This window comes from Culex pipiens, chromosome 2, assembly GCF_016801865.2.
Source record: "Culex pipiens pallens isolate TS chromosome 2, TS_CPP_V2, whole genome shotgun sequence".
NCBI classification, from domain to species: Eukaryota; Metazoa; Arthropoda; class Insecta; order Diptera; family Culicidae; genus Culex; species Culex pipiens.
This window is the reverse complement of record NC_068938.1, coordinates 111,142,887-111,163,827: the sequence shown is the minus strand read 5'-3', so window position 1 is coordinate 111,163,827 and position 20,941 is coordinate 111,142,887. Positions and strand designations below refer to the sequence as shown.

General features: G+C 36.3%; 1 protein-coding gene and 1 long non-coding RNA gene across 2 annotated transcripts in view; one reads left to right on the top strand and one right to left on the bottom strand.

Annotated features, from left to right (window-relative positions):
* Positions 1 to 16,107: 16,107 nt before the first annotated feature.
* The window catches only part of LOC120431073 (ER degradation-enhancing alpha-mannosidase-like protein 3), a 31,629-nt gene continuing 26,795 nt past the window's right edge, over positions 16,108 to 20,941 (bottom strand). The window contains exon 12 of the mRNA XM_039596227.2: positions 16,108 to 16,991. Within this exon, the coding sequence (XP_039452161.1) occupies positions 16,851 to 16,991 (141 nt within the window). The 3' untranslated portion in view covers positions 16,108 to 16,850. The remainder of the gene's footprint in view (positions 16,992 to 20,941) is intronic.
* LOC128093157 (uncharacterized) overlaps positions 16,998 to 20,941 on the top strand; it is a 71,358-nt gene continuing 67,414 nt past the window's right edge. Inside the window, exon 1 of the long non-coding RNA XR_008212277.1 lies at positions 16,998 to 19,853. This is a non-coding gene — a long non-coding RNA (uncharacterized LOC128093157). The remainder of the gene's footprint in view (positions 19,854 to 20,941) is intronic.

Below are 20,941 nucleotides of genomic sequence, written 5' to 3'. Positions count from 1 at the left end.
ATGACATATTCCAAAAAATTTTACTGTCGAGTAACGGAAAATGGGAAAATTTTTTAAACTTTTTTAGAGTTTTTTTTCGATAAAAAATACGTTTTTTTGGAATTCTGATTACGCCATCAAATGGGGCATCTAATTTTACATAAAAGTCCCTTTGACACCAAATTTATATCTCATCACCGTTTCAGGCTGCAAATTATTGAAAAACAGCTCTTTTTTCGCATGTTCAAAAATGGAAGGGGTCGTACCGCCCCTCCGTCACGAGATATCAAAAAACGGACCTCGGATTCGTGATCAGGGGCAAAAGTTACCCCTTAGGACAAAGTTTCACGCAAATCGAAGAGGGGTCGGGGCAACTGCTGTGTGAGTTGGCGGAGAATTACAATTTACAAACTTTGAGCATGAGCATGAGAGATCACTCCGTTGCTGAACAGAACCGTAATATCCTTTCAGCACTACTGATCATAGGCTTCGACGATCTAGTGGTGTTTCCCTAATCAACAGCATGTATGAATGCGCTGAAAAGATAAAACACCATGATTGCTAAAGCAAGATCAGTTGCGAATAGGTAACAGTCATTGGCCACCAACGGCGCCCGCCATGTCAGTTTGTAGATCTCGATTTTAAGGGACGAGAATGTTAGTTAGCGCAGGTTGCTACTGGGGCAGCTGATTTACTCTGTGCTTACACCCCACAAGCGCCAGGAACCTGAAAATTGGTTAGTAGGATAGGGTGTTTGGTCAGGATTCATCATAGAAGATGATGATGCGACCCAAAATCATAGTGTTTGTTGAAAGGTATTATGTTTTATTCTCAAGGCAAGCAATCGGATGCTGCGGATGAGACATTTCCCGTTTAACTGTTGTTAAATTTTTAATGAAATGGTTTAATCTTAGACAGCCGGCTGTGGAAAGATAAAACCAAATAATATTTGTTTATAGTATGAGGTGTTAAACGCAATGCTGCAATGATAGCGTAGTCTGATTTTTAATTATGTAATCATTTAGTTCATGAATTTGTTACGGAATAGACGCGACGAACTCAATCATCAAGTGCCTTCCTATCTTCTTTCTATTAGCTAGATTAGGTATTGATTTTCGTTGCCTCTCGAGCTACGATGCTATGGAGAGGGCTTAACACACAAACAACCGACGTCGAGCCCTCCGAGCTACGGAGCTATGGGAAGGTCTTTTCAACACAAAAAAGACTAGCGCACCACACGACGTTCTTGATGAATCAAAATAATTTTGTTACGCGATAAACCTAACGAACTCGGATCGTTTTTATCGAAAACTATATCACAATTCACGACAAAAATGCGAAACAAAAGGCACACACAAAAAAAATCACTTTTCACTCCGAATATTTTTTTACGACCACGCGCTCCCTTTGCCAATTATGCACTCAATTACAATTTACAAACTTTGAGAGCACAAATCGATACAAATCGTATTTTTTTAATCCCTTGAAATTTAAAATGTTTGATAGTAGCATAACTGTAGGGGAGAGTGGGGAGACTTGATCCCCGGGGACACTTAATCCCAAGCCTGTATCTCGTCAGCATGTGGGTATAACAATTAGCTTTGTTCTAGAAAGTTGTGCGAAATTGACTAAAACTCATTGTAGAAAACAAAGAAAAAAATTAAAAAATGTTTAGATTGAGTTACACACATTTTTCTAAAAAGTGCTGCAAAAAACTTCCAAGAGATCTTTTTCTTTGTTTTGATAAGTATAGAAAGCACTCAAAAATTGTTCAAAAAAATATTATTTATACATGAATTGTTTGATAAACATATCAACTCCAAAACCCTTACGCATTTGACGTTAAATTTATCGTCATACTATTTTTAAAATCAATTGTTTAAAAAAGTGCGTTTAGGGAGACTTGATCCCTGCATTTTTACAGTCACTGGAATCAGCCTCAAGATTAAATAATTGGGCTGGGTTTTCGTACATAGTTTTCTTTAGTATAGTTGTACATAACTTACTGCAGTTTGAAACATTTTTCAAAAGTTTTGTAAACAAAAATTACCAGCTTTTGTAAACATGCTCAATTTTGGACTAAAAAAGAAAATTTTAAGTTTTTAAATATTTTGCATGCTAAACTTGTTATATTTTTAACACAAACGTATAGGTTTAATATGAAATTGCTGTAACTTATAGAAATTAAAAGTTTGGATGAATAAGAAACATTTTGCTTAAGATTTCTTCAAAATGTTGAAAGGGGGATCAAATTACCCCAAACATTTTGAAAATGCCTGTTTCAAATATTTGTTTAAAACGCTTGGCATTATTCGAAGAGTTCATTTGATGAAATACCCTTATCAGTAGGGTTAGTGAATTTTCAAGATTTCGCGGACAGCGTAAAATTCGTGAAATTCGGCGAAAAAAATATTTTTCCAAAAACCTTCAAAATTTCCATGAAAATAGAAGTCTAATCAACGGAAATCAATCTAAAATGCATTTTTCTGCATTAATATTCATATTTAGCATGTTTGGGCGTGTTTAAAAATGTTTTGAATTTTTACGAAATTCCAATGTACAGCACCGCACAAATTTTATTTTTCGCAAAAAAATAAAATTTTCGTCAATAATTAAATATTTAGGAAATTTATGATGGCATAACAACTGAACAGGTGTATAATGCATTTAAAAAAACTTTTTTCATTCAAATGTTAAAACCGTGGCTCGTAAATTCAATTTTTATTTATTTTTTTTTTTTTGCTCCCCTCCCTCACGACTTTGATCAGAGTCGAGGGACATAAACTTCAAAAAATATTAGCAAAGGCCTAAAATGTAAAATGATAAAATAGAACAAATCAGCGGAATCTTTTTAGCTATATTAGTCAAATATTAGAAAGGTAGTTCAATAAATGAGAATTCGTTTGCCCTACATTTCGTTTCCAAATATATATAGAGCCCATCTATAAACCACTTGGAAACTTTTTAAGAAATTATGAAAAGTTTTTTTTGTGTCACGTTCAAATTTAGTAAATATTTTGTTTAGTTTATTGAAGAATAATATAAAATGAAGCATAAAAAGATGTTTCTGTGAATTAAACATAAGATTTTCAGAGTTATTTAAAAAAAATTCACGTTCCGCGAAATTTCCGTGAAATTTGGTGTTTTGAAATTAAGGTCACCGTGAAATTTGCAATTTTCGAGCGTGAAAAATCACTAAGCCTACTTATCAGCCAAACATAGTTGAATGTTTAAGCTTTCAATTCACGCAAAAAGATCATAGTTTTGTGAGAAATTGACAGAGTTATGTGCGATACAAAAAAGGGGATCAAGTCTCCCCACTCTCCCCTAATGATTCATGAAAAATTGTGTGATACTTTTTGATTTGAAGTTAGAAAATCAGACTTTTCTCAATGTCGATATTATTGCGCGTATTGAGAAATAATCAGTTTTGGTGATTATCTTGAGGGGGTCTCAAATACAGGAGCGCAAGGATTTTTTCAATTAATCGCAGCAATCGTTTTGATTTACATTTTACATCGTTGTCAGTTCAGCTCAACTGGTTATGCTATTTTTTCGTCTCGATAATATGTATTTTTAAAAGATGGTGAGCGTTTTTGATGAAAATAATATTCAATATTGAAAATATAACTTCTTCCTTCTGTTGCAGGGATCATGTTTGATATGAAATTGTATTTCCACCCAAAAGTTTCTTCGCAACAGCGTTCTTTTATTATAAAACGCAATTAGGGGGATGTGGTTGAGACTTTGTTGCTTTATTGTTTGCCAAAAACGGAGTCCACATGTGACCACCGGGGAATATGGGAACCGGCCAGGAGCCAATTGATACACTTAAGACACTCGTCATTCAAAATCAACTAGTTTTATACGTCGCATCAACTAGTTTTATACGCGTTAACGCTGTTTCTTAAATAAGGTTCTGGATGTGGCCACCGAAGATCGTGGAACCGGTTCCGATGTTCCAGTCTCATGGATTGTTTTTGCTAATCTTGGATTGTTATGCATTAGATTGCATGTTAAAAGATATGAAAATGAAGTCAAAATTCTTGGCAAATATGGATCTTTCGGTCGACCGTATTCCGGCCACCGGTCTGTGCGGTGATTTTTCATCAGATACTGTTTTCTGATACTTAAACATAGCTTTTGATGGTTTAAGTGGAACAAGAGAGAAGCACTCGTTGGTGGAACCATGTTTCGATATTTTTTGTTTTTTTTTTTTTCCACATTCAGCCATCGTCTTGCGCCATTTAGCGTCATCAAAATCAAGGCCGACGTCTATCAGGCCGCTGACCTTAACCGTCAGGAAGTGCCTCCTCTAAGCATGCCCGGATTATCGTATGACTGGGCACCAAGTTCTGCAATGATGGGAACGCCTGCCCGACGGAGCCAACAATGCCCACGTGCATCAGACCCGGTACCCAGTTCCATAAAGCCGGCCGCTAAGGTCTCAGAACCGTAGATTCCGCCACCGGAAACCAGACAACCGCAGCCAAAACCAACCAGCAATCGTCAGCCAGCAGAAAAAGTGCCTATGAACATCTCTGATTGACAGCCAAAATTATTTTAAAAATTTGTCTAAGCCTACTTTCCTGCCATCTCTAGGTTTTCCAGCGCTTTCCCATTGCGACGATATCTTTCTGCGGCGATTATTTGGAGCGCAGGATTCTAATTTTTCTCGAAATTATTAATAATATTAATCTTGATATCGATGCTCAGGAATGACATTTATAAGACAGTTTTTGAAGAAAAAACATTGTTGTGAGAAGCAAACTTGCACTTGCACCTAATCTTCCTAAAATTCGGCCAACATGAGTGTGTGCATGTGTGTGCAACCGACCAAACGGGACCACGCGGTCGCTTCTTACAAATTGAGTTGTTTTCATGTATTTTTAGATCTACATTCTATACATGCAAATAACTCGCATAGGCATTTGGAAGGTGTTAGCTCTGCCGAGCTTCGGTGACCCATTTCTACGCTGGCTAGCCGAGCGCGAGGTACTTCAGCTTTGTCGACAAGCCCCGCCCTGAAGAACGTTTGCACCAATCGGATTCAAACGTTATTTAGAACTTCCGAACCCTTGTCAAATGGACAAGGACCCAGCGCGTATATAGTTGATGGTGGTAACAGTATTCCTAATTCCAGTCATAGCTCACCAAGTCGTGATGGTCTAGTGGTTAGCATTTTTGCTTACCAATCCAAAGGACGGGGGATCGAACCCCTACTCGAGCGACTTTGATTTTTCGTACACGTTCAGAGTTTCAAGATTTATATTTCCTATACTTTCTCGTTGGGAGTAGATGGGAATCGAACCCAGGACCATTCGCTTACAAAGCGAACACCGTAACCAGTCAGCCACGGCCGCTCCTCATCTTCCTAAAATTCGGCCAACATTTGTCAAAATCATATTAGAAGACATGACAAAAGTATCAAACAAGGGATACTTCAGCAATGTGATAACACTTTATATTTGGCTATTGCAATCTAAATTTCACACCATTAGCCAACCAGCAGCGAAATCAGCCAGATTTGATTAGCGAAGCAGGCGACGAAATTTCCGTGAAAATGAGGAAAATAAATTTACCTTTCCAACGCGTCCACCAACCCAGCCTACTGCGTGGAGATGCAGAACGGCGGTTCGCTATTTTTTCCCTAGAGGGTAACGCGCCGTTGTTTAAAGAGCTTTGAAATATACCATAATGAAGCACCATTACCCGACTAAACTTTGCTCAATTAACTGTTCTGAAGGCAACGTTGAAAATGGGTGGTCTGCACTGTTTGAGGGAGAATGTGCTGAATATGACAGAGCAAGCTGTTTGACTTTGCATGCTCGGAAAACTTATTTGCCTAGCTGACTTGTTCAAATATGGAAGGAACAGTTTTCAACGAATAAAAACGGAAGTTGTGTGGTAATTTTGAATTAAGAACAATTATATTTCCAAGGATGTTTGAAGCGTATCAAAAATCTAAAAGCATAGTATAATGTTAAAAATAACAACGTTAAAAATACACAACGTTGTCTAATGGTTACTTGTTCCAGACACATGTTGCGAACATTTTCAAATTTATTGGGTGTTGAAATTTTCTAACGAAGCTCCCACCGTTGATGCTTTTAGCCTGCGGAGAGACACTATTTCGTGAAGTGGCTCCATGCATAGGAGAGTAGTACATGCCAGAAGGAATGCGTTTTGCATTGTTTATTAAACTTTTCATGTCATCATTATTCCCCTCGAGACCATTTCGAACATATGTTGCAGAAACGTGGCAATGTTGTTCTCCTATCTCCCAGAAAGCAGCCAGCCAAACTCTCTGTATATACAGAGTGGCGGCACTTAACTCCGTTACAAAAGGCATCCCGGGCCTTTCCTCCCGGTAGGACAGAACATCGTACACGATCCTGGATAGAATCCTGGAACGTCGACGGCGTTGGTTTGAAAGAAGCTCGTCTTCAAAAGATACAACAATTTGCGGCATGACTCCAGGAGTTGGGAGAGCCGTTGGCACTTTTCGTCCCATGTGAGCTACTGGCTCTAGCACAGTGATGTCCTGCTAAGTTTGGCCAAAACTCTCAAAGCAAGCATGTGTTTAATTTGAATATTGTGCTTGTATAGAACTGCTTTGGACATTTTTCATGAAAGAAATTTTAATGAAAAGAAGTCAAATCAATCGAAAACAATCAGAAAAGTATTTTTCTGCATTGATAATCATATTTACCATGTTTAGGCTGAATTAAAAAAAAATAGATTTTTAATGAAATTCCAATGAACAGCACCTCAAAAACTTTTTTCTCCGCAAAAAAATAAAATTTTCGTCATACTTAAATATTTTGGAAAAAAATGATAGCAAAACAACTGGGCAGGTATACTGCCCATGTTCGCATAAATGTCCCATATGCAAAAACATAAAGATGAGAAAACCCATTTGAAGTTTGTCCCACACATAAGGCCACGTGTAAAGTTTTCGCAAAAAAACTGGATTTCCCCGATTTCTAGAACAAAGTACTGGATGTTACAGGCTTTTCTGAAACATCACAAGATTTTGAACCAAACTGCATCATTAACTCAAAAGCGATGAAAATGCATATGACGGTTTCCACGCGAAATCGACCACTCAAAATCCGGACCATCTCCGATCTTAATAAAACTTGCTGGATCGTTTATCCTACTCAAATCAACAACTTCTGTGCACTCTGTTTAGTAATTCACAATGGCATTTGAATTTTAGGAATTCTTTTAGTTTTAAATTATTGGTAATTACGTTTAAATTGAAAAAATCATATCTTTCGAAGCAAATGTTCAAAAATACGATCGAAAGTGTTTTTTAACGAAAATCGTGCGCTCTTTTCAATGAAAATATTTCCAAAAGCCGAAACTTTCATTTTTGATCAAAAAACAGCCAAAAATCAAATTTTCTCAGGCTGAATACACCCTTTGATTCAAATCTTGCCATTACCATTCGAAAGAGCGGACAATTTCCCACTTTTCTTCCATAGGCACCAAGTTGGAGCGAAAGCGTTTTCGAGTGGTTTGTAAATAAAAACCTTTTTTCGTTTTTTTTTTATTATTTTCCAAAAAACTAAATTACATGTTTTATGGCAAATTTTGTAACAGATCCCATTTTTAAACTTAAAATAAAGTTCTGCTTCCGTGTTTTTGAGTTTTTCCTTGACGTACCAATTTCAAATACATATAAAAGGAACGAAATAATTACTAAAAATAACCAAAAAAGGTGCACTTAAGGTTACATTTCCTGAACCACTTTTTTTTATGGAAAAATGTTTATCTCACTCGTCAGTGTTGTTAATACCTGCAAAATAATTTTTTTCCTATTTTTTTTTTTGGGTCTTAGGGTGATTCCTGTCGGGTCAGGGCGGTTCAAAGATGACAATTTTGAGTATTTTTTAATAATCAAACTCGAAAACGCTTTCGCTCCAACTTGGTGTCTATGGAAGAAAAGTGGGAAATTGTCCGCTCTTTCGAATGGTAATGACATAATTTGAATCTAAGGGTGTATTCAGCCTGATTTTCGAAGAAAATTTGATTTTTGGCTGTTTTTTGATCGAAAATGAAAGTTTCGGCTTTTGGAAATATTTTCATTGAAAAGAGCGCACGATTTTCGTTAAAACACACGTTCGATCGATTTTTTGAACATCTGCTTCGAAAGATATGATTTTTTCAATTTAATTGTAATTACCAATAATTTAAAACTAAAAGAATTCCTAAAATTCAAATTCCATTGTGAATTACTAAACTGAGTGCACAGGAGTTGCTGATTTGAGTAGGACAAACGATCCAGCAAGTTTTATTAAGATCGGAAATGATCCGGTTCAAAATCGTATTTTTATGGTCGATTTCGCGTGGAAACCGTCATATTTAAACGAACATATCTCAGACATCGTCCAAGCAACCACCCCCTTAAACAAAAATTGTTCATATAATCCCTGCAAAACCTTATTTCCCAACTCTCAAATATAAGAACTTAAGACAGTGCCAACCGGGATTCAGAAAAATCGAAATAATGTATATAGAAAAGAGCAAACAATTTCACAAATGTTTCCTCATAATTTTGAAGATCACTTTGTTTACAGCAGTTCAATAAAGAATGTAAAAAAAGAAATTTGCTCGACAATATTTTCGTTTTTTTCCAAAAATCATCATTTAAAAAATAATATCTCCGGTACTAGATTTTGCACCACCCTAAACTCAAGCGCAGCGATGGAATAATCATCATCAAAAGAAAATCTTTGGATGCTCATCAAGAGAAAAAATCCGAAAGGAGCATGACTCTCCTCTCTTGCGCACGAAAGATCGGTAAAAAGAATCTAAAAAAATCATCATCTTGATTATTCGGCGGAAAATCTTTTTCACTACTACACTTGAAAGTGCAATGTCACACGTCGAAAAATGACCTGTCACATTTTGTAGATGGGCAATGTGTGTAAACAAAGTGAAATAAATATTTTTGAGTGGTGCTGACAAGGAAATTCACAAAAAATCATCAGCAGATTGATTTTATTGGAGAATTTCGGGAACGATTTTCTTTTGCGTGATTTGCCTCCTCTCTCTTTCGCGGGTGAAGAAAGTTCGCAAGCGAAATTATTTTTTTCGTGATTATTCCATCCCTGCTCAAGCGCAAGGCATGCTTTTTTAGTCTTCTGAAACATATCAAAAAACGAAAATTATATAATATATTTTGAGAATTCAAATAAAAGTTATAAAAAGACAAATTCAACGATGCCACGTCAAACAGGAAGTGTCCAAATCAAAAGTGCTGCGATTCGGCTCAAATTTTCGCATGGGAGTTCTTTGGCCAACATAATAAGACTCGTATTTGTTTGTTTGGCGATTGAGTGCTCCTATCCGAAACAGGGTTGTCCAAAAAATGACGTTTTTTTGCGGTTAAATTTTTCAAAAAATAAATCATATCTGCGGAATGGTTGAACCAAAAAAATGGATATTAGTTGGGCTTTTCAGAAAAAAAAAATGTGTTGCAGTCCGAAAAAAATAGCTTAATATTTGAAAAATTCCTAAGAATGCTGACCAAAGGGCACATATCAGAAAATATTTTTCCCTGATTCCTTGTAATATTTTCCATAACATATCCAAAAGTTGCGAATATCGATTAAAAAGAGGTATGATTTTTTGAACATAAAAACCGGGTTATTCGGGAAAATGACGAAAACAGGTAAAAATCAACATTTTTCACTAAAAATGCGATAACTTGAAAATTTGAGCGATGACCTCGGCGATGACCTACATTTTTTTGGATACCAAAAGTTGCGTATTTCAATTACGATTAACCGGATTTTTACAGAAATTACTGTAACTGAGCCAGACTCACACTTGATATGAGTAACGTGAAAATGCATTCAGGGAACCAGGGCTCCCGCGTGGAAAACGGATACGCCGTCGAGACTGAACGTTGAAAGAATGAAGTGAGAAATGTGTGAGTGTTGTCCTCCTGCTCCTCGGGAGACACACTTTTCCCCACACACAAAAGGACCCAGACGAACGTTGAGTGAAACATTTGCTACATTTCAACACAATTCATACTGCGGCCCATAGGAGAAGCTTTTGCTGCAAGCAATTCATTTGAGAATGCACCCATGCTCGAGGTTGGGGGACCGACTTTCGACATAGCTGCTGCTGCAAAGTTGGTTGGTGGTGGAGCCTTCTCTTGTCTTCTCTAACCAAAGTCCATTGCAATGCAATTATGGTGAGCATTCATCGTCGGTTGGAGCGTGGCTTTTGAGAAATTTTCTTTGCTTTTCATATGTGTTTTATCGAATTAAAGCTTTTGTTTTTGGTTTATTCAAAATTTGTTAACATTAAACATTAAAATGTTACTTTAATCAAAGTTCAGTAAACTGTCAGTCATGTTTACTCAAGTGAGGTTATGAGTTTAATTTATGTGCAACGGTAAGCACTCTGCAGCGTGATTTCAAACACAGTCACCAGTCCAGAACAAAATGGAAAGTTTAACTTGTTGCAAACTGCCGGCCCGTTACGCTGTTCCTGTTGCTGCTGACTGCAAAGCTGCGTGCATGCTGTCAGGATGCAGGTGAAATTTTATGCAAAAGTTAGCTCTGACTCTGGCTTTGACGTGGTCCGGTCGTGTTAAACTTTTTGTTCTGGTGGTGGTGATTAAAGGTGGGTTAAAAAAATAAAGTAACGCGTACAATTTTGCATTTTTTTAAGTTTTGATTAAAAATGTAATTATTTAAAAACTTACGTTTAACTACTATGCGTCTCCATCAACAATAATATATCATCATAAACATTTACATACATTTTGGAGATTCTATTAGGGGCCTTTCTTTAAATACAGTCATGCCTCGGTTTAGCACCGCGTATGGGGAAGCACAGATCTTATGGGATTTTGGCTTTATGGGAGACATTGGCTATAATCGTATGACAAATCTTGCAAACATAAAAAATATGGTGTTTTGGAATCTATCCATTTGCTATCAATTGCAATTATAATTACATGAATATTTTCGCAAAAATAGGTATTTTTCTTGTATTTTGAAAATGCCACTTTTCTAAAAATAACTTCAAAATTGTTGCCATTGCAATATGGGTATCTAATGCTCGGGTATTTTTTATACATAAAGAATGTAATACCAATTTTTCACAGAAAATACTCAATATTTTCACAAAACTACAAAACGTATTTTCGAAAAAATACACAAAATTTCAGTTTTTTTACAATAATACAATAATAACTTTTTCATACAATTAACGTATTTTCGAAAAAAAAATCTAAGAATTTCCGTTTTTTTCAGCAATAACTGAAGATGATGAGTATTTTTTTCAAAATTAAGTAGTTTTGTGAAAATTTTGAGTATTTTCTAAAATTCATGTTGTTGTTAATTCATTTTCTGGCAGCTTTAACCTTCTTGGTCATTCGCTGCCCTAAAATTTATGTTATTAAATTCGAAATGTATGAAAAAAAATCCCGATCGATTGATATCGATATTGCTGAAAGTTTAAAGTATTTTTTTTCGAGAATACGTAGTTTTGTGAAAACTTTGAGTATTTTCAAAAAATGTTGCTATTACATTCGAATTGTATAAAAACCCGACACGCAGAAAAATAAGGCATATTTGAATCAACAAACCATTTTGTTGATTTGAAAATCAAGATTTTTGTTGAATCAACGCTAAACGTCAAAGCAACTTTTTCAAAACAACAAAAGATTGTTGTTGAATTGAGAAAATCAAGGTTTGTTTCAACACAAAATCGGCGTTGATTATATTCAACAAAATTTTTGTTGAAACAAACCTCGTACAGGCTGATTCTACAAAACATTTTTCTGCGTGGAGCATTTGATACCCATATTGCAATAACAACAACTTTGAATATTTTTTCGAGAAACATGGCATTTTCAGAATACAGGAAAAATACGTATTTTTGTGAAAATTTCCATGTAATTATAAGTGCTATTAATAGCTGGCATCATCCCGGTTCGAAAACATTATAATTTTTTGAAGTTTGCATAATTTTTCATACGATTATACAGCCGTTCTACGCATAATTGTCCCATGTCATTTTTTGGTCGGTTATGACTTTTTGACATTTTTAAGTTTAATTGGATGTATACTAGAGTGTAACGAAAATTACTTTTTGGCGGGCTTTGGGTTTTATTCCGGTGGGCATACTGAGCCCAAATCACAAATATGAGCTTGATTGGACGTAATAGGAGCTGGCGCTCCGCCCTTCAATTTTAAATGGGATTTAACCCGCAAAAAAAACCAAAAATATCACTTTTTGAGGCATTTTGGCCACTAAAGCGTTTATTTTCAACATTACTGGCGTGTAGGCCAGATCCTTGCTCATCTTTTGGAAGCTCGGTACAGACCTTCAAAGTTTAGCATTTTTTCGAAAAATTGGTCCCAGCAAAATACATGTAGAAAATCACAAAATTTTGTAATGCAGAAAATTCAATGAATCCATTAAAGAGATGATTTTCAATCACTTCTGAAAGTTTCATAAAGGTATTTCGTAACTGAACTGAGTTAGAGACGATTTAAGTTCACAATTTTGCCATGCGCAAAGCGAACTGTCAAACTTTGTGAACGTTTTTCTCTAAACACCGAGTTAATTTACGGGTGCCGCGATATCTGGAGATGGTATGGACCAAATTGGCTGAATTTTTTGGTGAAGACGCTCAAGATATATCCATATCCCGTGTGCATGATGAAGCCCGAATTTGAAATTTTGCCTTTTTTAAAAAATACAATAATCAAAAACTGACGATTTTTTATATGAAAAACATAAAAAAAAATATCTTTTTGTTAAATAAACTGATAAAATCGGCCTTCGTCATGCACACAGGACCGGCTTAACGAGTCTTCACCAAAATGTTGGCCCAATTTGGTCAAAGCAGTGTTGAGATATCGTGGCAACCGTTTTTAGAAACAGCTAACTTTAAATAGCTAAATCTCGGCAATGATACAACCAAATGTCTTCAAATTTGTTTTGGTAATAGATAAAAATGAATTTTTTAATGCCCTGAAAGCAGATTTAAAAAAAGTTTAAATGTATGCTCATAACAACCTCTGATATTTTAGCCGATTTACATTTATGTAACCCCTTAAGCACCGGACCGTGCTTAACCGAGGCAGCTGAACGAATCATAACCGGGGCAGTGCAAAACCCAGGCGTGACTGTACATTCGAACCCCGATGGTTTGACACCAACTGTTGTCAAACGATCGGGGTCACTTTTTAGTTTGACACCCCTTTTACACGGAGTTCACAAACACAACCAAACATTTGTTTTGATAGTGTGCGTGAGCGCCGTGTAAAAAGTGACAGTTCGTCACTTTTTAATTTGACTTTGACCAACCAGCGGGGTACAAACTAAAAAAGTGTCAAACGAAAAAGTGACCAACCACCAGGGGTTGAGTGTAATCCGATGGAAGATCCAAGCTTAATAAAATTATAATGTTATGTAATCGAAATTATGTCAGCTATCTAATTATAAATACATGAAAACTCTCACAAAAATATGTATTTTTCCTGTGTTTTGGAAATGCAATATTTTCTCGAAAAAAATCTCAAAATTATTGTTATTGCAATATGGGAAACTGATCAGGATTTTTCATACATTTTGAAAGAAATAATGTATTTAAATACTCAAAATTTTCACAAAATCACGTATGCAATATTTGCTCTAAAAAAACTTAAATTTTGATTTTTTTTTTTTGCCTTTCTTACTAAAGAAAGGTATAGGTTTTACTTTAAGCCAGGACGTCATTTCCATCTTCGTAAATATGTCGATTCAGCATGAATTTTAATCGGAAAAATCGCCAAAAAAATCACACTGCATCGATTTTCGACGCTCTATCGATTCACCTTGACAGAACTCGTCTATCTCCAACCCTCGAATTTTGAGAAAATAAATTCCGTGGAGGTCGAGTGATGTTCGTATGTGGTAAAATTTTGCTAAATTTTGTGTCGCGCCGTTCTCAGCTCCCATATATCCGATTTCGATTCTTCTAAATGCAGACGAAAGCTAGTGTGCTGAACCTGGGCGAGTTGCCGCGCAAATTTCGAAATATCCATCTGTTTTCGGATGCGGCCAGACTTTTCAACAAAATACACAGTTTTCAAATGAAAATATGGTCAATTTTTTTCATTTTCATATCTTTTATTTATCCCAAAAATTGCATTTTTCGAGCCCTACAACCTCCCAAATTTTCATCCAGATTCATAATATGGTTCTGGAGTTAGAGCCGTTTAATTGACCTACCATAAGAAAAAAAATCCCTAAAAAAAAGGTAAAAGCCCACCTGGTGACCTTCGCCGACATTTTTCATTTCTGATTTTATTCAAAATTTCTTGCTACATTCATAGTACAGACCATGAGTGAGCATCTGAAACAAATTCGACATCGATCGGCAATCCCGATCAATTTTTAGAACGATTTACTTTTTGCCTTTCTTACTAAAGAAAGGTATAGGTTTTACTTTAAGCCAGGACGTCATTTCCATCTTCGTAAATATGTCGATTCAGCATGAATTTTAATCGGAAAAATCGTCAAAAATCACACTGCATCGATTTTCGACGCTTCGTCGCCAAGTCGACAAGTTATCAAGTTGAGCTTCGAATACTGGCGCGAGAATGCTGGCGCATATATTTGCTGGCTCGACTTATACTCGTTTGTAGTAGCTTGTCTACCGATGTTTCCTACAACATGTAAGATATCGTAGCTTTTCGGTTTCTTTTGCCCTTTTGTTTTTGCATAACTGTCCAATGTTTATTTAAAAACTTTTGTGACATAGGACATTCATCCGGCTACAATCTATTTGTTTTCCGTGGGCTCCGAAAATCGCCTAAAAGTAGACTCAATTTTTTCGTGATTTCGTAAGTTTATTTAACAGGGTTCATTGGATTCCAATAGGAGCTTTCTAAGCTTTTCATCGTTTATATCGTTTTCAAAGTTTTCAATGCTGGCGACGCCAATGGCTTTCTACCTAAGGTTCTCGCGATTCAGTGTGTAGTGGTGCGGTTGTAAAAATAGCTATCTCTGACTCTGTCACATTCGTAGAAGCTGAATGGCTATCTTCCCTGCACCGTGCGGCACACGCGGTTCACTTGTTCCTCGGTTTTTCTTTGCGCCTACCGCGGTGTGCGTTGTCACTGGCGCATGTGAAGCTTGCTATGCTCGCGTTTGTCATGAATGCTTGTTTGATTAAGAATATGTACGATTAAAAATATTCTTTTGGTGAAAATGGCGTTTTTTGTTTCTTTTGGAAATCATATCATTTATAATACTTTGCTTTCATCATAAGACTTTCTTCTTCTTCTAAACAAAGTCAATGTTATGAATTGAAAGAAGTTCTACCATCGTTATATTCTTTAGTAAGAAAGGCTCTATCTCACCCCAGGTGGGATTAAATCGGGTTTTTGTAAATACATAGTTTTGTGAAAATTTTTAGTATTTAAAAAAAATCTTATTTTTTCGAAATGTATGAAAAAATCTCAACTGACTTCTTGCGGAAATACTGGGAAACTACATGCATTCTTCAGGTGCAATCAAAACAAACAGGAAGATTTAACAATTGATTTTGTGGGAAGGCCAAGGTCATAAAAATTTAAAAAAAATTCGGCTTCGAGGTCAGCAGACATATTATGTGCAACTTTGAATAAATAATCAAATCCATACAAACCTTCACTCATTGATTGTGCAACTCCCCTGTTTGTTCCGTTTCCAATAGAAATATTATTTCACCAGTAACGATAATATTAGCTAGAGCGCGCACACCCAAACCGTGTCCTCCTCCTGCCCAAAAACCCGGAAAGAATAAATTAATTTGCCACCCACCACTGACAATGACTGCGCGCGACCGAGTTGAAAGTGCGGAACAATATCCCGTCGCCCAGTTTTTGGCGTCAAAATGAAAAGTGGTCGCTCCTCCGCGACAAAATGGAATAAATTTGAATTTGATTAGTAACAATAATAATGACTTTCCGGTTGTGATGCTGGAGCGATCGGAAAATTCGAGAACCAAATTAATCGCGGGGAGTATTTCCATTTTGAATGGCAATATGAATTACTTCCAGGTGACTTTTCTTTCGAGGGGTGGGGGGAGACTGAAACTAGAGTAAATATTTAAACGAACGCTCCGTTAAAACAGTTTTGTTTATTTACAAAATTAGTATCAGGTTATAAGAAATCACTTATCGTTAATAGGCAATTATCTGTTCATCATTCACAACTATTTTCGCTAGTTTTTGTTTCTTCTTTTAAATTCTTCATAATATTGCATCTCTTGATTGTGACTAACTAGAAATTGCTATTATTGGGAAAACAAGTTCCTGAAAAATTAGCTACTTCGTTAATGCGTTTTATTTACACTTTCTTTTCTGTGTTTTTTTCGCTCGGTGCCGAAAATAAATAAAAACCGTAAAAACTGTCTGGAATCGTTTCTGAAGTCTTAACATTTATTACACTATGCTCTCGTAAGTTCCTAGAATCTGATAGACTATTTACAGTTAGGTTTTCTTTATACACAGCATTTGTTTTTTTTGTTTCTCACACTTTTGCACACGAGGAAGAGCCTTTCAACCAGTTGATATGTTGGCTTGCCATTCGATTGTGTAGTGTGCTGCTCTTATAGTACAAAATATACTTTACACACTAATCTCTTAACTACTGGCGGAAAACTGTTTTCTTTTCTTTTTCGCTCACTTTCGTCACATTAGTCTCGTTTCAACAAACGTCTATCACTTTCACAACGAATCTCACTGCAAATAACAAATTTAATCGAAAACAAAACAGGAAAAAAACGCTCTCACTCACAGTCACGCGCACAATTTTAACTAATGCCGAAATTCGGTCCCGACGACGACACGAAAAGCTCACTATTATGGCGCCGGTTTTGATTCGCTGCTACCGCTACTACTGCTGCTGCTGCCCGATTCAGTCTTGGAAGGTTTGTCCGCGGAATTACTTGTCGCGGAATCGCCGGCGTCGTCCGCCGCTTCCTTGGAGGATCGGAGCGTTACCTGTGGAAGAAAGGAATGCCAATTAAATATGGTTGAAATGTGACCACAACTAGATAGGTCCACTGCTGCTTGTCACTAAAGCTTGGGTGGCACGTCGACTGATTTTGACTTTTGGCCCCGATAAGGTCTGCTGCAATGTAAACGCATTTTCAAAATCACTCAATTTTTGTCAAAACCGAACCTCTTCTAAAATCAGTAAATGTAGAAGTGTCAGAACTGATTGAATTTCGCTCATAATTCAATAAACGTTTATTGAATTCACCTAGATATGCATATAATTAACTCCAATCTGACAGATGCTCCTTAACGATTTTCGCATTTTACAAAAACCTCAAGAGCTCATAGTCCGTGTTCCAGGGAACAACTTTGCTAAAGATCGCGAAACGATTCGTTCCGTTGTTCAGAAAAACTGTAAACAGAACGCAAATTCTGGACAAAAAAATGACGCAACGGATTTTTTTCATGTGAAAAACATAAGTTTTACTCCAAACATACTTTTAATGTAAAATCAAATTTGCAATCAAGAAGTTCTTTACGTATTTTTTGATAAAATGCACCGTTTTCAAGGTATACTCACTTAAAGTTAAATTTCAATTGAATACCTAATTGGGTCCTAAAATGAAGCTTAGATCGTTGATATTATTGTTTACAGCGATAAAGCTTATTTTTCTGAGTACAATGACGCTTTGTACGACCACAAAGAGTTGGAAATGGATTTTTAAATCAATTTTGAAAAATTAACCTCGCGGTCGTTCTTGACAGAAAAGCTCCTACTTGACAGCTCGTTCCAAGGGGACCATAGTTGATCCATCGAAAAAATGTTGTCTTGTCATTTTTTTTTTTTTTTGCATTAAGTGAACCGCATTTTGCATTTTGCATTAAGTGAACCGAAATGGTTTTTAATCGTGTTTTTTACCGTTGTACATAAAAATTGACATGGGGCTTTAGTATCCAATTCCAGTTGTTCGTTTTTTTTAAAGAAATTGAGAAAATGTCCAATAAAACTGACCAAGAGATACTGAAGATGTGACCTCTGGTTGCAGAAATATAGCGAATAAAATAAAAAAAGAAAATTTGAGTTTTCTAAAGGAGGTATGCAAACAAACATACAAACAAATCGCGATCGGTTGACAGTTTGTTTGCATACATTTTGCTTTGTTCGCGAGTTTGCCGCAAACGAACGCCTGACAAACACGAAAAAGTTCAAGTTTGTTTGTTTGTTTGCCAATACTAATACCTGTTTAAGTCTTGAATATGAAATATTGGAATATTTATTTCAAAAAGATCGGCAAATTATTTTAAGTTTTTTTTTTTGCATTGAACAAAGGACCATTAGATATTTATACTAGAGACTTAAAAAACTTAAATTTCTGTGTTTCTTTTTCAATTATTCGCTGTATATCAGCAACCAGAGATCCAATCTTTAGTGCCACTTAGGCAATTTTACTGGAAATTTTCTCAACTTTTTGAATGGGATGGGCAATCTTTAACAAAATCATAACACTGGAATTTTTCTGTTAAAATTCAAATTTGAGTTTCTTCAATTAAAAACGATACTTAATTCACCTTTAGGTGGTTGGTGCCATCCTCACATTCATAAAGTCAATACATTCAGTAGAAATAGCAACATTCCCTTAACATGTTTAACAAATCAATTTTATTACTGATTTCTTTTGATAGGGTTCGCCGACGTTCAATTTTTCGGCTCATCGGCAAGGTCTGATAAAAAAAAACCTATTCAACGAAAGGACATGGAAGATTCAGACAATATTTTTATCACAATATCTCAGATCCGGCCTCCAGAAAGTATATAAGTAACACTTAAGTGCCAATAACTTTTGATAGGGTTGCCATATCCTTGATGTTTTAGGCTCATTTGAAAGTTCTTTCAATTATCTAACTAACGATGGGTCGCATGATGGACCCGGACATAATTTTTACTCAAATATCTGAGATCCGGCCTCCAAAAAGTGTATAAATAACACTTAAGTGCTAATAACATTTGATAGGGTTGTCAGATCCTTGATGTTTTAGGCTCATTTGAAAGTTCTTTCAATTATCTAACTAACGATGGGTCGCATGATGGACCCGGACATAATTTTTACTCAAATATCTGAGATCCGGCCTCCAAAAAGTGTATAAATAACACTTAAGTGCTAATAACATTTGATAGGGTTGTCAGATCCTTGATGTTTTAGGCTCATTTGAAAGTTCTTTCAATTATCTAACTAACGATGGGTCGCATGATGGACCCGGACATAATTTTTACTCAAATATCTGAGATCCGGCCTCCAAAAAGTGTATAAATAACACTTAAGTGCTAATAACTTTTGATAGGGTTGTCAGATCCTTGATGTTTTAGGCTCATTTGAAAGGTCTTTCAATTATCTAACTAACGATGGGTCGCATGATGGACCCGGACATAATTTTTACTCAAATATCTGAGATCCGGCCTCCAAAAAGTGTATAAATAACACTTAAGTGCTAATAACTTTTAATAGGGTTGTCAGATCTTCAATGTTTTGGGCTCATTGGAAAGGTCTTTTAAATACCTTTTTGAAAATGTATAATATGATAGGGTTTCTTGCAAAAACCACCCTTTTTACAATCTTCCGGACATACGCCAAAATCGTTTTTTTAGCATAACTTTTGAAGTACTTAACTAAACTTGCTGATTTTAAATAGAGACCTATGGGACCCCAAGACGGATCGAATGAGACTAATACGGTCAAAATCCGTTCATCCAGTCCGGAGATAATCGAGTGACAATTTTTTTGTCCACCCACCTACACACATCCACACAGACATTTGCTCAGAACATGATTCTGAGTCGATATGTATACGTGAAGGTGGGTCTACGAGGTCGAATTAAGAAGTTCATTTTTCGAGTGATTTTATAGCCTTTCCTCAGTAAGGTGAGGAAGGCAAAAACGATGCAATTCATTAACAAAAATCTGTAAGTACTTTTCTCTGTTATTCTGTAATTTCGGAATACATTCGTCCGGCTTCAGCTGAAGATTCATGCTGTCCCATGTTGCATGTTCGAGTGTAGACCTACGGAAAACCTTGCCGCGAGGAGAGGTGAGTGAACCAGTACACGAGCCACCTACGACATAATTCCTCGGGCGGCCCAGGTCAACTCGAAGTTACCCCAGGCACCCCCAGTGCAGGACACATTGGGGGTAGAAAGCGGATAGAATTAGCAAATTAGCGAGCCATACTTTTAAAGTGGTATCTGCAAATGATTTTGTATTAACAAAAGGGTCAAAAATAAAAAGGCAATACTAATTAATACTTCCCTGCGACCTTGGAGGCCTCTCGGTTGGACATCTAGCCGTGAACACCAAGCTTGGTATCAATCTTCGTCAGTCGGTGTGGTATTGATCACAGCTGGTGTTAGTTTGACGCTCCGTCGTCGTCTGTTGTATCCTGCGGCTGCGTAGCAAGTCAGATGCTCGCTCATTCAGTTTGAAATGAAAAGAACAAAAGAGAACACAAGAAAACATTACATTCTGAGAGTGAGTTTCAACTCAGATGTTAGTGTAATATAATATTAAACATAAATAGTTCACTTCATGATTCTTTATAGACACTTTATTTATTTTGCTTTCACTATCACTTTCACTATTTCTTCGGGTCGTCTAATTTTCGTCGTGTTCCCGTACTTGGAGAATTCCGCATAACTAATCACTGCTGGTTCGTAGTGTAATGTCGAACATGTTACTAGCTAACACAACAGTGACACAGAAACAGAACTTCACAAGCACAGGAATTTCCACACGACCTCCCAGTGAATTAATTCCGAGCTTTAACTATTTTCATACAACTATTACCTAAAATGTCCAAAGCAGCTCAGCAAAACTCACTGGGAGTGTTCCACAATTTATACCCATCCGGGGGGAACTTATCCCTTTGTACCCTCGTGTTTGTTTCCTTTGATCAGTAGTCTA